The sequence below is a fragment of the Anguilla rostrata genome, chromosome 16, assembly GCF_018555375.3.
Source record: "Anguilla rostrata isolate EN2019 chromosome 16, ASM1855537v3, whole genome shotgun sequence".
Lineage (NCBI taxonomy): Eukaryota > Metazoa > Chordata > Actinopteri > Anguilliformes > Anguillidae > Anguilla > Anguilla rostrata.
The window spans coordinates 4,015,695-4,041,791 of record NC_057948.1 but is presented as its reverse complement, the minus strand read 5'-3'; the positions used below and the strand labels follow the sequence as shown (position 1 = coordinate 4,041,791).

Genomic DNA, 26,097 nt, shown 5'->3' with positions numbered 1-26,097 from the left:
CAGGTCTTATGGGAGCTTGCCCTGGGATACAGTGGAAATGGTTTGGTGTGGTTGTACACACTGATACTGTGCTCTGTACACATTGAGAGACACATTGAGATTGTGTTCTGTACACACTGAGACTGTGCACTGTTCACACTGAGACTATGCTGAGTACACACTGAGACTGTGCACTGTACACACTGAGACTGTGCTCTGTACACATTACGTCTGTGGCCTGTACACTCTGTGACTGTGCTTTGTACACACTGAGACTGTGTGCTGTTCACACTGAGACTGTGCCCTGTGCACATTGAGAGACACATTGAGATTGTGCTCTGTACACACTGAGACTGTGCTCTGTAGACATTGAGAGACACATTGCGATTGTACTATGTACACACTGAGACTGTGCTCTGTACACATTGAGAGACACATTGAGATTGTGCTCTGTATTCACTGAGACTGTGTGCTGTTCACTCTGAGATTGTGCTCTGTACACACTGATACTGTGCTCTGTACACATTGAGAGACACATTGAGATTGTACTATGTACACACTGAGACTGTGTACGGTACACACTGAGACTGTGCTCTGTACACATTGAGAGACACATTGAGATTGTTCTCTGTACACACTGAGACGGTGTGCGGTACGCACTGAGACTATGCTCTGTACACACTGAGACTGTGCTCTGTACACATTCAGAGACACATTGAGGTTGTACTCTGTACACTCTGAGACTGTGCACTGTTCACACTGAGACTGTGCTCTGTACACACTGAGACTATGCTCTGTACACACTGAGACTATGCTCTGTTCACACTGAGACCGTGCTCTGTACACACTGAGACTATGCTCTGTACGCACTGAGACTGTGCACTGTTCACACTGAGACTGTGCTCTGTACACACTGAGACTATGCTCTGTACACACTGAGACTATGCTCTGTACACTCTGAGACTGTGCACTGTACACACTGATACTGTGCTCTGTACACACTGATACTGTGCTTTATACACACTGAGACTATGCTCTGTACACTCTGAGACTGTGCACTGTACACACTGATACTGTGCCCTGTACACACTGATACTGTGCTCTGTACACACTGATACTGTGCTTTATACACACTGAGACCCCTATAATTTCGTCTGGATTAGAGTGTCTGCTAAAGCCTTGTACAAAAAATATAAACTGCAACATATTGTGTATATAAAAATATGCTATGTGTAATTTAACGTACACTGTAAATATATTGTTAGTGTAAATATTTGTAACAACAGTTTTAATATTTAAAAAAATGATTCTGTAATATGTGAAAACTTTGAACATTTGACCACATAGGGTTTAATGACTGTCCCACACCTGGAGATTTTCCCCTGCCAGGGACTAAAGGTGGCAGTGTACTCAAGACACAATCAAACATTGTGTTTGATGTGGCCCTGCTCAATAAAGAGACAAACCAACAGACCCAGTGTTTTGAGTCCACATGGCATGATATGGACAAGCGCCCAGCACAAACTGCTCACAAGACGTTCGCTAGTTCGTAGACCTCCCCCTGTCTGCAATTGGTCCCACCTAAATATCACATGGGTGACCAGCTGTGGGACACAGTACAACTTCAACTTCAGTTCAACAAATTTTCCTGTTTGTCTCATCACTGTGCTGTCACGTAGTGGGTTGCGTCGAGATGGGATGCAGATTTAGGGAAGTGGTGTCCTATCTGGCAGGGTCATCACAACAGAAGAATTACATTGTGTCTTATTCCTCCTTCCAGGAAGAAAGTTTGGCTCCATTTGACCCCTGTTGCACTACAATGCATTAAATGACTAGAATATAACAGTACAGAACAGAACAGAACAGAACAGAACAGAACAGAACAGAACAGAATCAAAATTCACTGTATCCTCTAGAAAATGGAAGGTGCCTTAAACATTATTATTATGACAAAAAGCAAAATCGGGTAGGGCAAAGCCTGTGCACAGGTTTAGGGAACATTATTGGCTGGATCGCAACAGTGGAGCCAGCCCTACAAATGCGAATGTTTGTGACTGAGTGACTGAGTGACTGAGTGACTAAGTGAGTGATGAAGTTACACAGACGGCAGATTTGGGAAATGACGTGATTAAGTCACAGACAGTCAAATTAGCTTAGCACTCAAACTGCAAAATGACCGTTGAGCCATCCATGTTCTGCCATTTTAGAAGCCTTTTAGGCTGTGGACCAATGTGAAGAAGTGCATTTTGTGCTGGGCCTCAAGCATATCTTTAAACAAGACCAGGTCAAAGCCTAGTATATGGCTGGACCGGCCGACCAATGGTGTAACTTCATCACTCAGTCACTCAGCACTTGATCACTCAGTCACTCAGTCACAGACATTCGCGTTTGTAGGGCTGGCCCCGCTGTTGCGCTCCAGCCAAAAAGTATTCCACCAAGCGAAGTATTTAGTTTCCCTGGGCTAGAACGAAAACCTGCACCCACATCAGCCCTTTTTCGAATGAGACTGGACACCCCTGGTATAAAAAGTCTGTATGGTGCCTTCATTCTCATATCTGTAGCTCCATGGAATTATACAGACTGCAGTTTCCAGATTCCAACTTCCATTGAACGCAACCCACTGCAGTAGACCACGCTCACACACACCCACGTCACACGAACACACACCCACGTCACATGAACACACACCCGCGTCACATCCACACACCCGCGTCACATGAACACACACCCACGTCACATCCGCACACCCGCGTCACATGAACACACACCCACGTCATATCCGCACACCCGCGTCACATCCACACACACCCGCGTCACATGAACACACACCCGCGTCACATGAACACACACCCACGTCATATCCGCACACCCAAGTCACACGAACACACACCCGCGTCCCATCCACACACCCAAGTCACACGAACAGACACTGAGCGCACTGCCTCACCGCAACGTGCAATCCCACAAGCCTCTGGGCAGCCAGCAGGTTCGAGTGCTGGGAGGAGGGAGGAGGCTGCGAAGATTCTTCTAAAATCCAGAAATCCAACAGAAAGGTTAAAAAAGCTAATGGAATGCCAGTGGTGTGTGTCATTATTATTATAAAGCATCTCTGTCTAAAAACAAAATGCCTTCATACATAAATTGATATATAAACAGCAGCTTTCACATTAGCATGTATGCTTTTTGCTCTGAGATGTTTCCTGAAAGACTTTAGTTTGTTAAAAAAAAAAAAACTCCTGGCCATGATTGGCAGGTATGTTTAACAATATGTGAATGCATCATCTTGCAATAGTTTCACAACAGTTGTCACTGAAACATATTTTTATTTAATTTTATTAGCACACCTGCGCGATGGCGCTAACGCTAACGCTGGCGTCCTCCAGCACACCTGCGCGATGGCGCTAACGCTAACACTGGCGTCTCCAGCACACCTGCGCGATGGCGCTAACACTAACGCTGGCGTCCTCCAGCACACCTGCGCGATGGCGCTAACGCTGGCGTCCTCCAGCACACCTGCGCGATGGCGCTAACGCTGGCGTCCTCCAGCACACCTGCGCGATGGCGCTAACGCTGGCGTCCTCCTGCACACCTGCGCGATGGCGCTAACGCTGGCGTCTCCAGCACACCTGCGCGATGGCGCTAACGCTGGCGTCCTCCAGCACACCTGCGCGATGGCGCTAACGCTGGCGTCTCCAGCACACCTGCGCGATGGCGCTAACACTAACACTGGCGTCCTCCAGGACACCTGTGCGATGGCGTTAACGCTAACGCTGGCGTCCTCCAGCACACCTGCGCGATGGTGCTAACGCTGGCGTCTCCAGCACACCTGCGCGATGGCGCTAACGCTGGCGTCCTCCAGCACACCTGTGCGATGGCGCTAACACTAACACTGGCGTCCTCCAGGACACCTGTGCGATGGCGCTAACGCTAACGCTGGCGTCCTCCAGCACACCTGTGCGATGGCGCTAACGCTAACGCTGGCGTCCTCCAGCACACCTGCGCGATGGCGCTAACGCTGGCGTCTCCAGCACACCTGCGCGATGGCGCTAACGCTGGCGTCCTCCAGCACACCTGCGCGATGGCGCTAACGCTGGCGTCTCCAGCACACCTGCGTGATGGCGCTAACGCTAACACTGGCATCCTCCAGCACACCTGTGCGATGGCGCTAACGCTAACGCTGGCATCCTCCAGCACACCTGCGCGATGGCGCTAACGCTGGTGTCCTCCAGCACACCTGTGCGATGGCGCTAACTCTAACGCTGGCGTCCTCCAGCACACCTGTGCGATGGCGCTAACGCTAACGCTGGCATCCTCCAGCACACCTGCGCGATGGCACTAACACTAACGCTGGTGTCTCCAGCACACCTGTGCGATGGCGCTAACACTAACACTGGCGTCCTCCAGCACACCTGTGCGATGGCGCTAACGCTAACGCTGGCATCCTCCAGCACACCTGCGCGATGGCGCTAACGCTGGCGTCCTCCAGCACACCTGTGCGATGGCGCTAACGCTGGCGTCCTCCAGCACACCTGTGCGATGGCGCTAACGCTGGTGTCCTCCAGCACACCTGTGCGATGGCGCTAACGCTGGCGTCCTCCAGCACACCTGTGCGATGGCGGTCTGCCACATGCTGAGAGGTCCTCGCAGGGGAGCCCGGTGCTGAAAGAGAAGGTACAAATCTGCCACGTAATCCCCCCATCCCGTGACCCTCCCCTGGCCCGGCTTTTCGGGTCCCCATTGATCCCCCTTTATTTGCTCAGGCTGCTAGGGCTGTGCTTAAGCTCCGTCCCGCTGTGAGCGACTCCCCCCTGCCTGTGCCGTCCCACCGGCTCTCAGGCCCCAGGCTCTGCTTCGGTTCGTGGGCAGGGTAACGACTGGGACCGCTGCAGCTCCAGGCTAATTGCCGCTGCGGCCTGGGAGTCCTGCTCCATAGTAGGGACGAGGCAGTCGCTACGCGGCAGGCCTTTACGCGGCAGTTTCACATTTAAATCGCCCGTTAGACCGGCGACCGGGAACTGCCCTTTCTGAAGAAACTGCCATTAGACTTACGCCAAGTCGCCCACCGTCGCTAGATGTGTGCATTTCAGAGGATATTTAACAATATTTGTTTGTGGAGACACTGACATCATTCACTGGACTAATAATGTAATTCAACATAATAAAGAGGGAAAGACTTATTATAAACAGGTGAATGCCCTCTTAACCAGGACACAGTCAGGAATTGTTTAGGAAACGGAGGGTGGCTGATTGCCGTCTTTCTCTCCAGAAACCAGAAATCCCAGATGATGACACATGCTTGTGAATTTAAGGGAAGCCCTCAACCCCCCAAATGACCTCTGGAGGGGTGCTTTTTTGTAGCCTCCCCACAGCTAATCCCCCCACCCCCCCCCCCCCCCCAGCCCCCCAACACCAAACTCAGTCCCTGATTGAAGTGTCAACTTCGACAGGATTAAAGATGGACAGACAAATCACATGCCAAATTCTGAAATCTCCCCCTGCCGAGTGCCACATCCCCCCCTTCTATGTTCTAATACACATGCCTGTGCCCTCCCTATCTTGTATGGAGCTGGGCCAGAGTTCTCCACCAGAAAGGCCCTATGGGAACATATGGATTTTAAGGCTACATTGACTGCATGAGGGTTAGAACAGTGACAGATGGATACACCTGGACTGCAGTGAAGTCTGTGTAAAATTATAGCTTACCTGCAGCAGTTCATGTGGTAATCTCATAGTCTGTGTACGAGTAAAATTCCTGATATGGCCTCTGACTGGGGAAAATCAGCCAGGCACTGTGACCTGTTAATGCTGCTGTTCTTATATTTGTCCTTTCAATATAGTATAGTCTTAGCTGTTTTCACATAGGCTATTTTTCGAGTTCTGTTTATTTTTTTTATGTCCAGTTTTAGCACTCAGAGTAGATGTATCTATAGTTTGTAGTGTGTATGTGTGTTCATCTTTGTTATTCTCAGTGGTGAAAAACCAGCGTCATCCAGGGGATTCATACGCTGTATTCTATGACGTTCTTTTCTACTCTGTTCGACATTGCACGAAGAAAGTCAGTTGTTAACCACATGTGACAAAATTAAATAATTAATGGTCAATAATAATGAATCGATAATGAAATAAAAGAATATATGCAATGCAATAGATATTTATTAAAAATGTATTTGTCTCTTCTATTTCATAGCGTTTTATAACCAATGGCCTATTTATTTCTAGGCCCATCAATTTCCACTCGTATTTATCTCGTGTTGTATTCGTTTCAAAACGACTCGGCCTGTCAGCTATCAGGAAAGGGGCCGGTCAGCTATGATCACAAAGACAGTGAATATACAGGCCATGCCCCCAAGGCTACAACCATTATTTGCGCATTTGGTTAGAATTAGTCGGCCGTGGATCATGAAGATTATAAAAATGCCGAAATGTTAAGTGATGGGCTGTAGGCTACAAATGCCAAGAACACCGATTTTAATTTTTTTTTTTTGTCCACCCGTGCAAAAGGACTGAGGACATGAGGTAAAAAAGGTGGATTCAGACCATTTGACACGAGGTGAAAGGAAAAAACTCTGGGATGCTAAGTGAAGGCATGTGGCACTTAGGCACTGTCTGTGATCATATCTAACTCCGCCCCTTCCATATTGTGTGACAGGCCAGGTTTAGAAGTACATACGCTTAGAAATGAATATGCGAGGAAGTTAATAAAAGAGCCAATGCGCAAAATGTTCTAATGAAATAAAAACGCCATGAAAAAAGCGGCATAAGATAATTAAGATAGGCTATTTATTTATTCCATTGCTTAGGCCTATTTATTTAATTATCTATTCCATTGCCTATTTATTTGTTTCATTATCAATTGATTATTATTTAAAGCTATGTATTTATTTAATTTAGTCTAGTTTGGTTTTCCATACATTGCAGCCGCAGTGATAATTTTGACGAGGCGGGTGGGGTGGCAGTCACGGAATGAGATTTCCTTTCATTCCTGCCAGTGTCCTGGAACAGTTCTCGTTCTTTTCTGTTCGGCTCTTGAGGGAAAGTTTCATTTAGAGCAGGTCGTCTGAAATGCGTGTGTATTTGTGTACTGAACGGACACACCTGGCTGTCCTGGCCAAGTTTATTTCACTCTGAAAGGAACACGCTTGAAATAGTTGACCGAAAGCAACCTAAAAATAAAAGAATGGGTAAGAGGAATCGCTCCGTAGAGGAGACTACATTTCATCGTGCTGTAAAAATATGACACGTTTACCATTGTTACTTTAACGTTTGAAATGATTTTAGAAGGCTTGAAATCCTGTGTTTCGTTTTCTGTTGAGATGAGAAGGTCGTCATGGGAGTTAAAAATCAGGGAGGGGACCGAGGAGGGAGGTTAGGTTCTCTAAAATAGAACATGCCTTCCACTTCCTGCCGTTAGCTCACACTCTTCAGCGCCGCCCGTTACTTCAACTTTCACGCAGTATCCGCGCCACGCGAACCAGCGTTTCAGTTCTGTTTGACCTTATTTTCATTGCCAATATGCTGACCACATTTGGAGAAGACACTTGAACTTACATTAGATTGTGATAGAATTTTAATGCGAGGAAATGTTTAAAGAGCAGGCTAACATGGTAACGTGTTTTCCCAGCTGTGTAGGCTACTGGTAGTTGTGCTGTTGTTTAAAGAGAAGGTTAACATGCTAACGTGTTCTCCCAGCTGTGTCCTGGTAGTTGTGCTCATCCTTCATGTTGCAATGGTTTCACAAAAATCAAAATATAAAAAATGCAACTCTTTGTTTGCTGTAGTGTTTGGGCAATTGCTTTGCGTTAAACCAACCGGAACAGACATAAAGGTGATTTTCCTCTGATGGTTTTGCTGTGTGAGCAGCAGTCTGAGCTGGGCAAGATAAAGGAAGGAGGGTTTTTTAACTTGCAGCAGAGGACAGAAACACTCACAGAAGGCCCGATGCAAACTATCTGACTATATGCTTAACATTGTTGGAATCCCCATTACTTCAAGTGCTGTAATCAAAGATCTTGGTGTTACCTTTGATCCAGAACTTGCATTTGATATACATATTAAAAACATCTCTAGGGTTTCTTTTTATCACTTGAGAAATATCTCAAAAATTCGGAAATTACTGTCCTTACATGATGCAGAAAAGCTAGTTCATGCTTTTGCTATTTCAAGATTAGATTACTGCAATGCTCTTTAGTCTGGATGTGCAAATTCCTCTGTGAAAGGGCTCCAGCTAGTTCAAAATGCAGCAGCTCGCATTCTCACTAGAACAAGGAGATTCGAGCACATCAGCCCAGTGTTAGCATCGCTCCACTGGTTGCCAGTTAAATTCCGAATAGACTATAAGATACTACTTCTTACCTTTAAAGCCTTACATGGGCTTGCCCCTTTGTAATTAAATGATTTACTTCTTCCTTATATTCCCTCATGCATGCTTCGTTCGCAGGGTGCAGGCCTCCTTGTTATTCCTAAAATAGCGAAAAGTACCATAGGTGGTAGAGCCTTCTCCTATCGTGCTCCCCTCCTGTGGAACAAGTTGCCTGCCCATGTTCCGTGCGCAGACACTATCACCTTATTTAAAGCTAGGCTCGAAACGTATCTTTTTAGTCTCTCCTATATTTGAGGGGCAGGAGTGGGTGGCGGGCATAGCTATAGAGCAGGGGTGGCCAACCCAGGTCCTGGAGAGCCGCAGGGCCTGCTGGCTTTTGTTTTTACTCGGCACTTAATTGATCAATTAAAGCAGTTGATTACATAGTTAACTCATCTCACCTGGTTTATTTTGTATAAGTGGTTGTTGTATTTAAGGTCAAAACAAAAACCCGCAGGCCCTGCGGCTCCCCAGGACCAGAGTTGGCCACCCCTGCTATAGAGTCTCTGGTGGACTGAGCTCCACTGCTGTCACTGGATCATCATTGGTAGTGCTGTGTTAAGCTGAACCGGTCATGGTCTGGTGATGACTGTCTCAAGCCTGCCCTCATGGCTACGTTGGCCCCTGCCTCTGTTTCCCTTATCTATGCTGCTATAGCCTTATTCTGCTGGGGTTTTCCTTATCGCACGCAGGCACCTCTGTCTCTCCTGCTCTGCTTGCTAATATACCTTTTGAACACCCTAACAATGTTTTTTTTTCTCGTTTCCTCGGCTCTGGGCACCTGCCTGGAGCTCTAGCCCAAGTTTGTTGAGCACCTCCCCCCGGCCTGGAGCTCCAGCCCTAGACCAGCTAGACCAGCTGGGCACCCCCGCCTCCTGCCACTGTTGATTTTCCGTAACAAACCGGTGCCTGCCCGCGTCAGATGGGTCCCCCCCCCAAGTCCGGTTCTGCTCAAGGTTTCTTCCTGCTATCAGTCAGGGAGTTTTTCCTTGCCACTGTAGCCCTAGGCTTAAGCCGCTTTTCCACCGTAGGGCCAAACCGTTACCAGGGCCACTTCGTGCCGTTCCGCACTGCTCAGTACTTGTGGGAACGGTTACCGTTTCTGTTTCCACTGTCGGGCTACTAAAACCAGGACTAGGATATATCTTGTAAGGACAGCAAGTGACGCGGTGGATCAGCAACGGTGTCCCGTTGTGAATGTAATATGCACCAGTTGTTGTCGCCGCTCTTCATACTGTTTTGTTTTTGTAATGTTATGTTTCGTTGGCTGACGAAACGGACGAGGATTCTGTGTATTTTGGTCTGTTTTTGTTTTTTCTTTTTAGTGTATCCTCCACTGACCATCACTTGCATGCATTCAAAAAAATACTAACTGCTAACATTACAGTGTGAAATATCCACATTATATAATACCACTAACCGATTTAAAGACACTCAATCCAAAAATAATGTGTATAAAGGAAATATTTTGAGCAGTAATGCTTACGTAGCAATGATGAAATTTTATCTGTGTTCAGACAGAGACAGTAAATCAACGAGTTCAATCCGCTTCTGTTTTGCTCCAGAAAACGATGTCAGATAGGTCTATCAGCAAATATATGGCTTAGCTATGCCCTGAAGTCCTCCATAATAATAGTATTTTCCAAGAAATTACGAAATATCTTTAACAACGTTTCGTTAGGTGCAGCGTCTTAATGCGTAAGTGAATGCGATGATAAGAACATTTTCGGTTACGCTGACCTTTAAAACGCTATTCCAAAAGCAAAATTAGACATGTTATACATCGTTAGAAAGCTTATACTCTCACCTACTGAATAAATGAATTGTCAATCAAGCCTGACTGTACTAAAAACGACGACAACGCCGTAAACGATACTTGTGGTATTATGCACAGCTATTTTGAACGTACCCAGGCATCACAAATGCGCGAAATATATTTCATAAACGGATTGTCCAAGACAATATATGACCACTCAGTCTCAAAAGGGACATCTCTACACGTAAAACCAATGGTAAGGTTATGTATTTATTCAATATTTAGTCCCAGATATCGACTGTAGAATGACATGGTATCATTTAAAAAAACTTTGTCCTGTTTATTTCGTTATTCAGTGAGCAGCGTTTTCACTGCTGTATATCTTATGGCTATTGTCGGGTTTATCTTGTTGCTATGACGGAATAAGATTTTTGATTGGCATTTTGATTTATATTAGCTTCTTCACCGACCTAGCTTACGGAAGAGGACGTGAAGAGACCGTATGCGGAGTCACAAAACTGACCAATCAGTGAATACGTCATTAAGCCTGCCCACCCGAACTGTTCTGCTGCACTGAGCACAGTTGTCTAACCGTGCCGAAAATATCGTGCTGGGCATGGTTTGTAATCCTTCCGCGCTAAACCGTTTCCAGGGGGAAACACCATTGGAACCGTTCCTCTCCGTGCTCAGAACCGTTCGGCCCTGCAGTGGAAAAGGGGCTTTACTCTTTGGGGGCCGGTTCTCTGTAAAGCTTCTTTGTGACAAAGCTCCTTTGTTAAAAGCGCTATACAAATAAAAAATTGATTGATTGATTGATGTTGTGGCAACCCTAATATTTTCTGTGACCAAAAGACACACATAGTTCCCCACCACAGACCCTAACCTCACAGACACGCCCCTCCTCCCGCCCTCAATCAGAGGCAAACCGTGTCGGTCTGCACAGCTGTTTATTGGCTCAAACAGTGACTGTGTCGGTCTGCACATCTGTTTATTGGCTCAATGTGTGTTGGTCTACACAGCTGTTTATTGGCTCAGTGACTGTGTAGGTCTGCACAGCTGTTTATTGGCTCAAACAGTGACTGTGTCGGTCTGCACATCTGTTTATTGGCTCAATGTTTGTTGGTCTGCACAGCTGTTTATTGGCTCAGTGACTGTGTAGGTCTGCACAGCTGTTTATTGGCTCAGTGGCTGTGTAGGTCTACCCAGCTGTTTATTGGCTCAAACAGTGACTGTGTCACTCTGCACAGCTATTTCTTGGCTCAGTTACTGTGTCGGTCTGCACATCTGTTTATTGGCTCAGTGACTGTGTCGGTCTGCACAGCTGTTTATTGGCTCAAACAGTGACCGTGTCGGTCTGCACAGCTGTTTATTGGCTCAAACAGTGACTGTGTCTGTCTGCACAGCTGTTTATTGTCTCAGTGACTGTGTTGGTCTGCACAGCTGTTTATTGGCTCAGTGACTGTGTCAGTCTGCACAGCTGTTTATTGTCTCAGTGACTGTGTCGGTCTGCACAGCTGTTTATTGGCTCACTGACTGTGTCGGTCTGCACACCTTTTTATTGGCTCAGTGACTGTGTTGGTCTGCACAGCTGTTTATTGGCTCAGTGACTGTGTTGGTCTGCTGCACAGCTGTTTATTGACTCAAACAGTGACTGTGTCAGTCTGCACAGCTGTTTATTGGCTCAGTGTGTGTCGGTCTGCTGCACAGCTGTATATTGTCTCAGTGACTGTGTCGGTCTGCACAGCTGTTTATTGGCTCAGTGTGTGTCGGTCTGCACAGCTGTTTATTGGCTCAAACAGTGACTGTGTCGGTCTGCACAGCTGTTTATTGGCTCAGTGACTGTGTCGGTCTGCACAGCTGTTTATTGGCTCAAACAGTGACTGTGTCATCTGCACAGCTGTTTATTGGCTCAAACAGTGACTGTGTCGGTCTGCACAGCTGTTTATTGGCTCAGTGGCTGTGTAGGTCTACCCAGCTGTTTATTGGCTCAAACAGTGACTGTGTCACTCTGCACAGCTATTTCTTGGCTCAGTGACTGTGTTGGTCTGCACAGCTGTTTATTGGCTCAGTGACTGTGTTGGTCTGCACATCTGTTTATTGGCTCAGTGACTGTGTCAGTCTGCACAGCTGTTTATTGGCTCAAACAGTGACTGTGTCAGTCTGCACAGCTGTTTATTGGCTCAGTGACTGTGTCAGTCTGCACAGTTGTTTATTGGCTCAGTGACTGTGTTGGTCTGCACAGCTGTTTATTGGCTCAGTGACTGTGTTGGTCTGCACAGCTGTTTATTGGCTCAGTGACTGTGTTGGTTTGCACATCTGTTTATTGGCTGAAACAGTGACTGTGTCAGTCTGCACAGCTGTTTATTGGCTCAGTGACTGTGTCGGTCTGTACAGCTGTTTATTGGCTCAGTGACTGTGTTGGTCTGCACAGCTGTTTTTTGTCTCAGTGACTGTGTTGGTCTGCACAGCTGTTTATTGGCTCAGTGACTGTGTTGGTTTGCACATCTGTTTATTGGCTGAAACAGTGACTGTGTCAGTCTGCACAGCTGTTTATTGGCTCGAACAGTGACTGTGTCAGTCTACACAGCTGTTTATTGGCTTGAACAGTGACTGTGTCAGTCTACACAGCTGTTTATTGGCTCAGTGACTGTGTCGGTCTGCACAGCTGTTTATTGGCTCAGTGACTGTGTCGGTCTGCACAGCTGTTTATTGGCTGAAACAGTGACTGTCGGTCTGCACAGCTGTTTATTGGCTCAGTGACTGTGTTGGTCTGCACAGCTGTTTTTTGTCTCAGTGACTGTGTTGGTCTGCACAGCTGTTTATTGGCTCAGTGACTGTGTTGGTTTGCACATCTGTTTATTGGCTGAAACAGTGACTGTGTCAGTCTGCACAGCTGTTTATTGGCTCGAACAGTGACTGTGTCAGTCTACACAGCTGTTTATTGGCTCGAACAGTGACTGTGTCAGTCTACACAGCTGTTTATTGGCTCAGTGACTGTGTCGGTCTGCACAGCTGTTTATTGGCTCAGTGACTGTGTCGGTCTGCACAGCTGTTTATTGGCTCAGTGACTGTGTCAGTCTGCACAGCTGTTTATTGGCTCAAACAGTGACTGTGTCGGTCTGCACAGCTGTTTATTGGCTGAAACAGTGACTGTGTTGGTCTGCACAGCTGTTTAGTGTCTGAAACAGTGACTATGTTGGTCTGCACAACTGTTTATTGGCTCAAACGGTGACTGTGTTGGTCTGCCCAGCTGTTTATTGACTCAAACAGTGACTGTGTTGGTCTGCACAGCTGTTTATTGGCTCGAACAGTGAGTAAACGTGGAGGCCGTGGTGAGATCAGTACAGAAATACCCAGCGCTGAGCTCATGCCAGTCCTACGCATTGTTTGAGGGAAATGTAAATGTTAAATGTAAATGTAAATGTTAAAATTTGGATCATAATTTTAAACTGCAAGAGGCAATCACTGTTTTTATTTTTTTTGTGTCAAAGGCTTTTACATTTTTGGTTTGAATATCTTGGGAATGCAGTCAGACAGTCTATTGTCATAAGCATGAATTTCTATGCAGTGCACACTCATGCATAGTGGTAACCAACCCTGTTCCTGGAGATCTACCGTCCTGTACATTTTCACTTCAACCGCAGCAAAGCACACCTCATTCAAGTTAATGATCTGCATTGAGCTGCTAATTAGTAGAGTTGGGTGTGCTAAATTAAGGTTGAAATAAAAACCTATAGGGTGGTAGATCTCCAGGAACTGGGTTGGTTACCCCTGCTCATGTGCTTACTTGCATGTGTGTGGCACACAGGTGAAGGTCACGCCAAGGGTGAGAACACAAAGGGCAAGCATTCGATGCGGACATAGCATTCAACAAGACTAGGGTGCATTCTGCAGAACATAGTTTATTGACTTCCTTTTAAGTTATGATTCACAATGTGCACGGCACATACTCCACAGCATTTAACAGCACCTGTATAAAACTACAGACAAATTCTGGTAAATGCATAAAAATGAAATACAAAACACTTGACCGTTAGCTTCAGCCTTTATGCTAACGTGAACGGCAGCTACGCACCTGAATGGAGAAACCTAAGAGAATGTGAATGGCTAATTCTGAATGACTTGCACCTCCAAAAAGGGATGATTGCTACTTGAGGAAAAAAAAACATGATATATTTATAGCTGTGTGTTACAATTGCAAGCCCTGTTTTTTCATGAATATGATGATTCAGTAGATACTGTGTACAAATTCTATGAGCCTTCCAGGACTATACCAACCAAACTGCTTATTGTAAACAACAATCACAGCCCAAGAACAGGCTGTTAAAGATATCTGATATATAGTCCCTGTAAATCGAACATGTGGGACCGTCATCACCATTCAGATGGCTGAAGTCCCATTTCCATGGTTTCTTACCCAAGTAGATTAGGTGGCTGTGACACATAGCATACATTGTAGTAGAGCTAATGATTTCAGAGCACTATATCACTATGTTTCTGCTATTCTGACATCAGAGAGCCATTAAATGAAGTGAGGTCTGAACCAACGCGATTGGCTAGTAACAGTGACAATGAGGAATCTATAGTCCTGGGCGCGGGCCTGACGAGCATACCCTGGAGAAGCAGAGCCTCAGAGCAAACATGGGCTCCGATCCAGCCACGATCCCAGCTGTCCTCCGCTTCCACTCGCCGACCTGAACGAGCCTCTGGGTTTAAAGGGCCCAGGCGACAGCAGTGAGCCGGGCCCAGAGCCTTGGTTTACACACACACACACGCGCGCGCGCGCACACGGCAGGGTGTTCCTCTAGCTGCACCTCGCTTCCCCGCCCGCTACCACGAGTTTATATTTACCAAATATATGAAGAAAAATAGAGGGTTACTGGATGTCCATATACTGTAATGTAGTGTAACAGCTGTCAGCTTATATCTCCTCCATGATTATCCTTCCTAAAAGTAAATGAGTGTGATAAAGATAGCTCAAATGGGACAGCCCTCGGCTTGAACGGTCCTGGCAGCCCAACGGCCTGTATGTAAGGGTGAGGGTATAAGGAAAGCAGGCAGGTCCGGTAACCCAGCGGCCTGTATGTAAGGGTGAGGGTATAAGGAAAGCAGGCAGGTCCGGTAACCCAGCGGCCTGTATGTAAGGGTGAGGGTATAAGGAAAGCAGGCAGGTCCGGTAACCCAGCGGCCTGTATGTAAGGGTGAGGGTATAAGGAAAGCAGGCAGGTCCGGTAACCCAGCGGCCTGTATGTAAGGGTAACCCAGCGGCCTGTATGTAAGGGTGAGGGTATAAGGAAAGCAGGCGGGTCCGGTAACCCAACGGCCTGTATGTAAGGGTGAGGGTATAAGGAAAGCAGGCAGGTCCGGTAACCCAGCGGCCTGTATGTAAGGGTGAGGGTATAAGGAAAGCAGGCAGGTCCGGTAACCCAGCGGCCTGTATGTAAGGGTAACCCAGCGGCCTGTATGTAAGGGTGAGGGTATAAGGAAAGCAGGCGGGTCCGGTAACCCAGCGGCCTGTATGTAAGGGTGAGGGTATAAGGAAAGCAGGCAGGTCCGGTAACCCAGCGGCCTGTATGTAAGGGTAACCCAGCGGCCTGTATGTAAGGGTGAGGGTATAAGGAAAGCAGGCGGGTCTGGTAACCCAGCGGCCTGTATGTAAGGGTGAGGGTATAAGGAAAGCAGGCGGGTCTGGTAACCCAGCGGCCTGTATGTAAGGGTGAGGGTATAAGGAAAGCAGGCGGGTCGTCAGAGGCTAACCAACATTAGCACATTTCTGCTATAAGGGGCTGATCAATGATCTGAGGTAGAGAAAGGGGAAGAGGGACAGAGAGAGGCGGGAGCATGTTCCTCCTCTGAAATACTGCAAATACAGCACGCATACTGTCATCCATGGCAACTGCATATCAATCATTCCGTAGTCCCTCCCCCCTCTTTGCATAATATGTGTGCCTGCAGTCCCTTACAAGAAATAAAATAAATTTAAAAATCATTAAAAATTTCCTTTTTCACATGTGAAAGCCACAATTAAAATATTCACATGTGACCAAAATAGCATATGTGAACTGGACATTTCCACGTAAAAATAAAATAAGTCACATTGAGTCATTCACATTTTCACGTCACTGACTTTTTAAAATGTGAACTGCAATTTTCACATGTGAAAACAAAACATGTGACTTAAAATAGCACACGTTACTTTTTTTTTTACACTCATCTTGTGTAAGTGGGATTATTTTAAAAGTTCACATGTGCACTCTTCAAATGTTGGGTGTTCATGTGTGGTTTCTGAACACGTGGTTTTTGCACGTGATTTTTCGTAGGGGTAATGCTGATGCTTATGTGTGATTGTTGCAGTCCTCCAGCCAAAGGCAAACTATAACCTCCCTATACTCTCCGCAGTGCAATTCTGACTCAACATTCTGACTTCCCGTTGTAAAATATGCATTTATAAAAACAGCCAAGGCTGCAACAGTGCATTGGCGTGCCAGTATGGAGGCACTGCGCCTCTATCGTAGATCTGATGAAGATTGACTGCAGAAAAGTTCAAAGTTCAAGTCATGGCAGAGCTAAAAACAGAATTGATGGGTAAGGCTTCAACATGGCACTATCTGTGACGAGAAGTAAACTGATACTGTTTTCAATTAGATCCCCACGCCACACAAAGGAGGTCACACGGCTTTGGCTTGCAGCACCACCTAATTTTCACTGTAAGATTTACGAGTTCCATCCCAGAAAAAGCGGAAACGTAATCTTAAACACTAGCGCTGTACAATGGCATTCATAAACAGTGCAAACCTCAACATAAAACAAAGGTATCTCACGTGTCCAAACACTTCATAGCAGCACACTGATAGATATTTTAAAAAATAAATAACTCGGAGGATTCTCTACATTTTCTCCACGACTGGAGGGCCAGTTTGTTAGAAATATAAAATGACCAAGAATAATAAATATACTTCTGCCACAATATATACATACTTAAATAATTTAAATATGATAGACCTACTCTTGCATAAAACTCCGTTTGAAAGTGCGCTTGTTTTAAGTCCTCAGGTTCCGCCTCTCTGCATTGAGGTAACGTCTCGCTGCATCGGCGTCACATTCTGGGTAAAAAATGTGTCACTGTCATGGCTGGAGAAATGCGGTTTCCTTTTTTCGTCCTGCCGGTTTTGGTCAGTCCCACGTACATCTCCGGGTACGCCCGTGACTCGTAGGCGTTGTAGTTGTTGGCTAGTAGCTTCTCCTTGAACTTGCATTCCTCACTGAAATGTCGCTAAAACAGGAAGCAACACACAAGTGTCAACATCCAAACACTCGTACGTGGACTTTTGACCCTAAAGGAACACTTCGTTATATCATTATCTACCTGTGTATCACGTATGCAAGAAAAAAAGGATTATTAGCAGTCTGATATTCTAAAATATAAAACTGTCCATCCAAATAAATCCACTGAAGGGTCCCTATCGCTTAGGTCTATTTAGCGGGTGTTTCTGTGTTTTTTTTTTTTTGTTTTTTTTTTTAACAGTGCTGTCGATTTAACCTAAATTAATGTATAAATTCACAATAGCCCAATTTACGCTATAGAGCTTACATTTTTCGTGTTTGAATTTATAATAGGGGTTGTTACATTACGGACAGAAAGTGCTAACAGTGAACCGCGGCCTAGGCTACACATGGCATCAGATGATACTACGTTCAGTGCTACAAGTTTTGTGAAGTCCGCCATAGTTTTCTACACGGCCGTTTTTTGAACATATGTCTGACGTGGAATGAGGCTACCTAGTGTTTGATCCGACTGAAGTCAGGTTGTGACAGCCATGAACTATGCCAACTAGTTTCTGATATGCTGTGTTAATGTTGCAGATTACTGTAGCAGCAAATCCAGCTAATCCCATGATTACCTTACATTACATTACAGGCATTCGGCAGACGCTCTTATCCAGAGCGACGTACAACAAAGTGTATAACCATAACCAGGAACAAGTGTGTTGAAACCCTTAGAGGGAAGTACAGTTCCAAGTGCAGGGGACGACCGCGTAGTTTAACTTGGACCATGACCAGTTGAGTACAGTAGACTACCATTATATGGGGGGACTAAGATAAAATAGCGCGGGACGCAGCACGGGTCGTCCTGACCGACCAGCCCATCCGCACCACAGTTAATTGATCCGTATAGTGAGTGGACTGTAGGCGCGTGTGTTGGTTGGCAATGCAAAGAATGGAATGCGCAGTCCGAATGATGTACTGCGCGACCGTTCTCAAGTGTATCCGGCGTACAATGAAAACACAGCAAGGCACTGCAGGCACGTCAGGACCGCGCAGAGAGGGCTGGCGGAGGAGAGGCCGCGTCGATAAGACCGGCGGAAATAAGCCCTAAATCACTCGGTATACTCACCGATCCGTACAACTTCCCCTTGCTGTTCATGGCCACGAATAGACCGCTCCGAACGCCAAATAGCGTCACAACACCTCTTTCCACCGGAGATATTTCAAGAAGACCTGAAGTGAACAGTAAAGGAAGCAAAATGTTTTGTTCATTTTTTAATCTATTTTTGAAATCAGGCCTCCCCCGTTTCCGTAATTGTTTACGTCACTTTTGTGTAATATATTTATCCAAACAGCCGGAATTGTTTGTTTCTAAGTACCTGGCGCATCGACCACGCAGGATATTTTACTTTCCGCTTAAGCGGAGGCGTAACATCCTCAGAAACCGAACTTGCACGTTTGTATGTTTGGACAATTGTGCTTGTAAATTATACCTTGAAAATAGTCGCACCAATGAGTCCGCGCCTCGCCATTACGTTGCCAACTAGCACCTGTGAGCCGCTATTCCAGGTCGGCTGGCTGGATTTTTTATTATTATTTATCAATTTTTTTGGGTGTTTGTCAAATTTAATTATTTGTCTGTTTACGCGAACATTATTGGCATTTAGCACTGAAACTATGCGCTTATATCTTCAACTACTGCGGGTTCTGGCCGGCGATATGCAGTGGCCGTTTTTACCTGACGGATAATGTGTCTGATGTAAACCCATGTAGGCTAACAAATCCCCTTTAACTTCCTTTCTGAGCTCAAAATAGTTTGGGGGACACAAAACGGCCCCGTGCTGTCCTGTCAATCGCATGCCTATCCCGTGGGGGTATTCTTACTTGTAAGCAGATGATTGAACACTACCATGCATATCGATGGCAATGCAGCTTGGGACCTTCCGACAAAAGTTTATTATTCCTCCTGTCTGCCAATGTTCCCCGATATCCCTCTGTCTGGGAGCGACATTAATTGAACACATCGGGCCAAAGGGTTAACCCCCGGTAACAGATGCACGTCGGTCACTCCTAAGTTTAGGACTGGTTATATTGTCTTGGATCTCTAGGCAGTCAGCTATCTGAAAAAGCTATTGCCAAGGTAGCGAACGCTCTGAAGAGTTCTCTAAGGCTCCGGATGCTATATCTCACCCGCACCTGATTCCTTTTGACACTTCAAAATAGCGTTTTTTTTTACTTGAAAACGAAGCCGCGCAATTTGTTCAAGCAAGCGCACGATGAGCTGTCTTCAAGGTAGCACACTAGTAAGTTGCTCCTCAAAACAGTAACGCGCCCTGAAGCTAACTTATGAATAAGCTTTTTTTTAAAAAAAAAAAAACTTTCACTTAATTTAAGAAACAGCAGCCTAAATCGAACTGCAATGTATTTCTGATATCACACGCCCTTCGAAGCTTTGTTCCGCCGCGTAGCCTATCTGTTCCTTTGTGACTGTAATCGTGTCTGTTTGATACATGACGTATATAGCCTATAAAACGTGATTTTATGTATTAAAATGTGTTCGGGTGTACGACACAATGGTCTAATGGTTTTCCGTCATCGCGCCCTTTATATTATTGGAACGTGAGTTTTCTCACTTCAGGAACGTACACACACAGAAAACTCTCAGAAATGAAAGAAAGCGGGTCGGTAATGCCACAGGCAATGGTATGTGCGGCTTGTCATTTATTCATATTTGAAATTATTTATATGATTTTATATCCCACACACGCGGAATGGGACTGGACAGCAGTATGAAAAAGATCAATAGTGAAACTTACTGTATCGGTTTTCGTTATGGACTCCGGTTATCTTTCCGTCGGGTAAAACTTGGATGTGAAATCCAATGCCTACATTACAGTAAAGACGTCGCAGCCTTTTGATGCCCATAAGATAGTCGCTGTCCCGGCTGATGTCTCTTGTCTCTCCGGGCATCCGAGCCAAGGAGCGCGAGTAGAGAGTCTGCCAGTCTCGCTCAAATGTGCCGTTGTGCCTCACATGCAAAGGGGAGCAATGCGCCAAACTCGACACCAGCCCCATCGCCAGCATTGCGAAGAAGGCCGATTCGACAGCCATCCTGATCCGCAGGGGAACACCTGCTCGAATGAGTCAAATTAACTCAAATACTTTCTTCTCCGTCCACTTTGTTCTTCGGGCGAAAACGGTAAGGGCGAGAATACGGGGGAAAACAAAATGTCAGTTCCAAATGAAGCCGCGACTTTCCACCTGGTGCTGCATGGAGTGGCGTTGGTAAAACGCCGTGGCATCCGAAGAAGTTTTTTCTGTCTTGATCCCCTAAGTTGTTTTGTGCCCAATGATACGTTTTTACGTGTTGCTCGGGTATACTAACACAGCTTTTCACAGTGTGACGATATTTATATCTTCTTAGAAATTACATCACACGCCACCTACTTCAGCATGAGGCAGCCTTCAATCCACCCCGACACAATCGTCGCCCACTGATGCTGAAGCGCTTCTTACTAGGGATTGACTTAACGTGAGCTCCCGATACAATGCGGCGTAGAGGGGGGTGTGTGTGTGCGTGAGTGTGTGCGTATGTCTGTTGGGGGTCCACAAATGCCAAATTAAAATTCGTTGAGATAAAAAACACAATAAGTTCTTACCTGTAGTTGCAAACTGAATTGTGTGCCCGGAAATAATAATATTATGGTTTTGCGCAGTAATACTTTGTGAGCCTTCAATAACTATACACCCATTGACAGCTATGACATACGGGTTCTCATGAAACATCCTTCATCATCTGCCAGAAATTAATTTATTTAAGGAAGGATGTAAAGTAGGAAGTTGCAAAGCTAACAGTCTACAGTCCTGTACAGGATACGGTTCTATACATGAATAATAACAGGAAAAAACAAGATCTTAATTCCACGTAAAACTCTAGCCTACTTTTAGACTGATTTAAAACGAATTACTCTGACTGGTAAATAAACAATGACAAAAGGCGACTTGAAGCATGCGTGCGTTTGCGTTCTGATTAACACAAATGCTGGACAGAGATTAAACGATAATACACCGCATCATGTTGGCAACTTCAATTTGGTCTGTTGAGGAGAAGGCTGCATGAATGAGTCGTGATTCCACTGCAGATGTATTTACTCATCTGTTTCAAAGTGCATATACACACCAGAACCGACATTAGTTCCCACGGCGTGTTGTTTCATTTTTTTGGTTGGTGTGTGCGTCAGAACGTAATCTTAAAAACGAAAAATTACAGCTTTTTGGACTCGTGTATCTATGAATTCTTGTCCCGTTGTAACCACGGGCGGGTCTGGCCCGTTCACGTAGAGCATATCTCCTGCTGGTATGTGACTGGATGCTAAGGAAAATGCATAGGCTAGGCAAGAAAAAAGCTGAAACAAGTGCGAAAACCGCCGACATTATAGGCCTACGCCGTACACGTTTACAATGGGGAATTCGAATCATATTCGAACTATTGTAGCGTAATTTTTCATTAGCTACACACATATTGTAAAGTTAATAAGAGCAGCCTAGCCAATTCTTGGACGAAGAGACTCAAAAATTCCCCAGAATGGTGCAAACGATTGCACTTGTTGTATTTGTTTATTTTTGTACCCCTATAAAAAAATCGTAATTATCGATTGACGGCCATGCATATCTTCATTAAAATTGCTCCGTAATTATACTTAAGATTTAATTCACTGATGAGAAGAGTCGCATGAAAACTTTAAAGCGGCAGAAACGTTGCCAATGAAAAATCATTTATCGAAGGCAAAACGGTAGGCCTGGTATGTTATGTGTTATATATATGAAATCCCAGCCGTTGAACAATGAACCATTGCTGGCTGCTGTTCTACATGATTTCCACAGTGTTTTGACAAAACACTGAACATCGACACAATCCTTAAAAATCCTACTTTTATCGTGAACATACAATTTTTTAGTGTGATTACACAGTAAAATGTCCAGTGTTTATTAAGCTGTAGCCTAACAGATAACATTTAGTCCAGCTTTGGTCAGAGTAGGACAAAATGTTATATGTTAGAGTTGAACTAACACTGGATATTTTACCGTGTGTCTAGATTAGAATATACAGCAGGAGTTTCGCTTTTTTTTCTTGGTCAAGAATGTTCGGACAGATCTTGAGGCCGTACCCCGAATCCAAACCTGTTGCTGGGTGCACGGGCACTGAAATGTTGGCCGCTGTCTTCTTCTGTCGGGTCGTTTGGTCGCATAGCGTTTCACCTGCGGGCTTATGCATTCGCGATAAGCACAATCTATGGTGCAGATCAAATCTCCACTTTGCACCTGTTCTATTAAACAGTCCATAAAAACTGAAAATAGCTGTAATGAATGTCATTCATTGAAAAGGAATTATATTTTTTTACGATTTTCCTTTGTATGTCTATGAAAACTGCTGCTTTGCAGTGACAATTTCTGCATTATTATTATTATTATGATTATTTTTATTATGATTATTATTATGATTATTATTATTATACATGCTTGATTAAGGATCTAACTATGACCGGTTATGTTTCAAATAATTAATTCACTCAAATGAAGAAACTGGATTTAAAATATACCCATTTGTTTTGTGGAATCTAAGCTGTGGATCTGCTACGACTCCCTGCAGTTCGATAGAACTGAGCAGTTTTTAATATTTTCACTTTGAGGGTGGCATTTCATGACCATGCTTAATTTTCCGCTTTCCGTGGTGCTGTATATGCGTTCATTTTTCAGTTCTTAATTTATACAGTTAAGTTGATACATATTTAAATGTGAAACCGCAGTATGTAATGTTAATACGTAAATCAACCATATATTCGATCAGATGCGTCAAAACATTCAAATGAAATGTGAATCAACATCGACTATTTATTTTAATGTAAGATACAGGCATTGTGACATGAGATAACGAGAATACCTCTGAGTTTTCCTCTGAATTTGTTCGGATTGGCGCGTTTTGTGGGAGCATACCGCTAGATGTAGACTTTTGCGACAGTTTGGAATTCAGAATGTGCACTTGCGTTCCTGTCGAATTTGATCTAATCCTGTTTACTTTTTCTTTTTCCTTCTTTTCGCAGTTTATTCATTGTTTCTCAAGTACTGTCCCAACGTATTGGGGCAGTATATTCTCTCTGATCGGTAACAAGGCGCAATTGACAGGTGATTGGGACCTGGAGCCACTGTTCTCTCCGCGCCTCTATACCAGCACAGCAATCAGCAAGTATGCGCGAGATCTCCCACCCAACAGCTTCCCTTGCAGGTGCAACCCCAAAGCTTTCATTGTATTAAAGCCTAACCACTTAAGCCCGACTCTCACTTGCCACCACCTGCCCCAATTTTTTTAAATCCTAGTTTATTTCTGTATTGAGAACGTTGCCCAATGTGTTACGAAAAAACGGGTTTTTAAAATAATGTATCTTGCTGCACGCGCGCCTGTCATGCATTGAATACAGAATCAGACTGATTAGTCTGCCCTCTATAGGCCATATAATGAAATGGCTGTCTATCTGTTTACGTGTGCGGGCTAATTCCTCACAGTTGGGTTTAATTCCCACACAGTGTTCCCATGTTTTAATCTTCCTGCAGCTTCAGAGACATATTAATCTGTCCAGGTCAAAACACAACAGGTTTGGAACACTGTCTAAATTCAACTGTTTGATGGTTGGTATTATAACTGATTCATTACATATAGTTTATTGATAATTTATAAATGTATGTATGTATCATACATAATGTGGGCCTGGTGTTCTAGAATTTCATCATACCAAATTGTCCTACCAAGAGGTATTGTGCATGCGCACATCACAATCACGTCAAGTTTAGTTTTTCATCATTGGTGTTGTTTTACTTTAACTTCAATTCTATTTGTGATGTTAATTCAACCTTCCTTCAAGCTTATTATATGAAGCCAGCTTACTGTCCTTTAGCTCTTTGATTTTGTTTGTGTTATCCTAATGCCCTAACGTAGATTGTTGCAAGCTGAATGAGTTTCACGTTTGTTTTGATTTCAAAACATCAAGTAAAAAATGCATTCTTGTGAGGCACACCACAAAAAATCACGTTCTCACGAGAGAACTGTGTCCAATGTAAATAAACAGACCTAGTGTTTTTTATTTGTTTGGTACAATAATCACTGTAATGCCATACATTATATTACTGCATTGGGATGGCAGGTATCCCATCCCGCCAAGTTACGCCTTGGCGGGGGTATGCCCCATACCTATACAGCACCGAGAGTTTGGCACATTTCAGGATTCCCTACAGAAATGACTGCAATGGCCACAGACTCTCAGCCCTTATAAATATACATTTCTGTTCTTTCTGATCCCATTTCAACAGACAGAATTCACAAACAACTTCAAACATTCACACAATAAAGCCCCAAACCTAAGGGATTTAGCTTTTTTTTTCCTTTTTCTTCTTTTTCCTACCTGATCACATCATCAATGCTCCAAGCCCACAAATAATGTCTCCTCACTGCACATTTAAGGTACATCAGCCAATAAAAACATCAAATGCACTCGCAAAATTACATATATAGAAGTGTACTCATTAAAAATAGCAAAACTTTGCCATTCATATATCTCCTTTACTAGTAGCTCACTGGGTAGTGTGTTTGGCAGCAACACTTTCGGATGAGTGACAGGCACGGTTCGAATCCCCCCTTGGACTTCTGGAAATCTCTCAGTCATTACACTGCCTTGCTGGGTAACGAAAAGTAAAACATTTAAACAATTGCTTTTGCGTATGCATAATCTTTGCAGGAAACTCATTTATATTTCAGAAATACAAATAAAATGCACCCATGCTTCAGAGATTTCCACTTTCTACATTTTGACTGAGTTTAACATTAGCTACCTTGCTAATGACATGGCAGACCGAGTGTGTAACATTAGTACTGCAGATGGCTGTGACATTAATAAGCATTAACATCACCATTGCACTACGATCCGGTTGGTGACATTATTGGTCGTATATAAAAAGTGGTGCAAGATAATGACTTCTTCATGGCAGGTAGGCCTTATATTGAGTGACAATGTAAAATGGGCCGATCTGCCATTTCTACTGTTTCATATTTTTAAACAAAGCTACTGTCGCTAGTCTGCAGCATTACATTTATATATTAATGTTAGCTAGCCCTATATATTCTCCACCGACATACAGACAGTTAGTAAGTCTGTGGTGTACAGTAGCCTATTAAAAACACTTCCTATTAAACATGACATACACTTTCATTTATTTGTCATTCATGGAAAAGGAAATATTATTTAAGCCATGCCTATGTGTTTCTTTCAGCTAGAATGTGTGTTAGCATGCATGCATTTGGTATTTCTACATACTGGTTATTTTTATACATATTTGTCTCACCAAGTAGAAATTTCAGCCCATTGTATACATAGGGCTGTGCATAGAAAGTCTGTTTCAGAGCACCATAATGTTTAGGACATATTAATGTGATGAGTGACAAGTAGTCATGTTTAGTACTTTGTTTGATATCCTTTGCATGCAATGACTGCTTGAAGTCTGTGAACCATAGATATCACCAGATGCTGAGTGTCTTCTCTGGTGCTGCTCTGCTGGGCCTGCACTGTACCCATCTTCAGTTCCTGCTTGTCGGGGCTAGTTTCCTGAAGTTCTCTCTTCAGCATATGAAACGCATACATTATGTTGGTTTCAGATTAGGTGAAGGCCAGCAAGAATATTACAGATTTTG

General features: G+C 44.5%; 1 protein-coding gene and 1 long non-coding RNA gene across 2 annotated transcripts in view; one reads left to right on the top strand and one right to left on the bottom strand.

The window, feature by feature from the left end:
- LOC135242469 (uncharacterized) overlaps positions 1-26,097 on the top strand; it is a 60,917-nt gene that overhangs the window by 8,093 nt on the left and 26,727 nt on the right. Inside the window, exon 2 of the long non-coding RNA XR_010326360.1 lies at positions 23,462-23,643. This is a non-coding gene — a long non-coding RNA (uncharacterized LOC135242469). The remainder of the gene's footprint in view (positions 1-23,461; positions 23,644-26,097) is intronic.
- On the bottom strand, positions 14,010-20,818 carry LOC135242434 (fibroblast growth factor 4B-like). Its single transcript, XM_064313518.1, has 3 exons — positions 20,177-20,818; positions 18,490-18,593; positions 14,010-17,367 (listed from the first exon to the last, which is right to left on the bottom strand). The coding sequence occupies exons 1-3, from the start codon at positions 20,469-20,471 to the stop codon at positions 17,191-17,193; spliced, it is 576 nt and encodes a 191-aa protein (XP_064169588.1). The 5' UTR covers positions 20,472-20,818; the 3' UTR covers positions 14,010-17,190.

Bases quoted from the DNA above. Each gene is read 5' to 3' on its own strand.
- LOC135242434 (XM_064313518.1), bottom strand. From the start codon at position 20,471: ATGGCTGTCGAATCGGCCTTCTTCGCAATGCTGGCGATGGGGCTGGTG. The intron at 18,594-20,176 runs GTAAGTTTCACT...TGTTCACTTCAG, and splicing joins CCATAACGAAAACCGATACA to GTCTTCTTGAAATATCTCCG. The intron at 17,368-18,489 runs GTGAGTATACCG...TTCCTGTTTTAG, and splicing joins AGGGGAAGTTGTACGGATCG to CGACATTTCAGTGAGGAATG.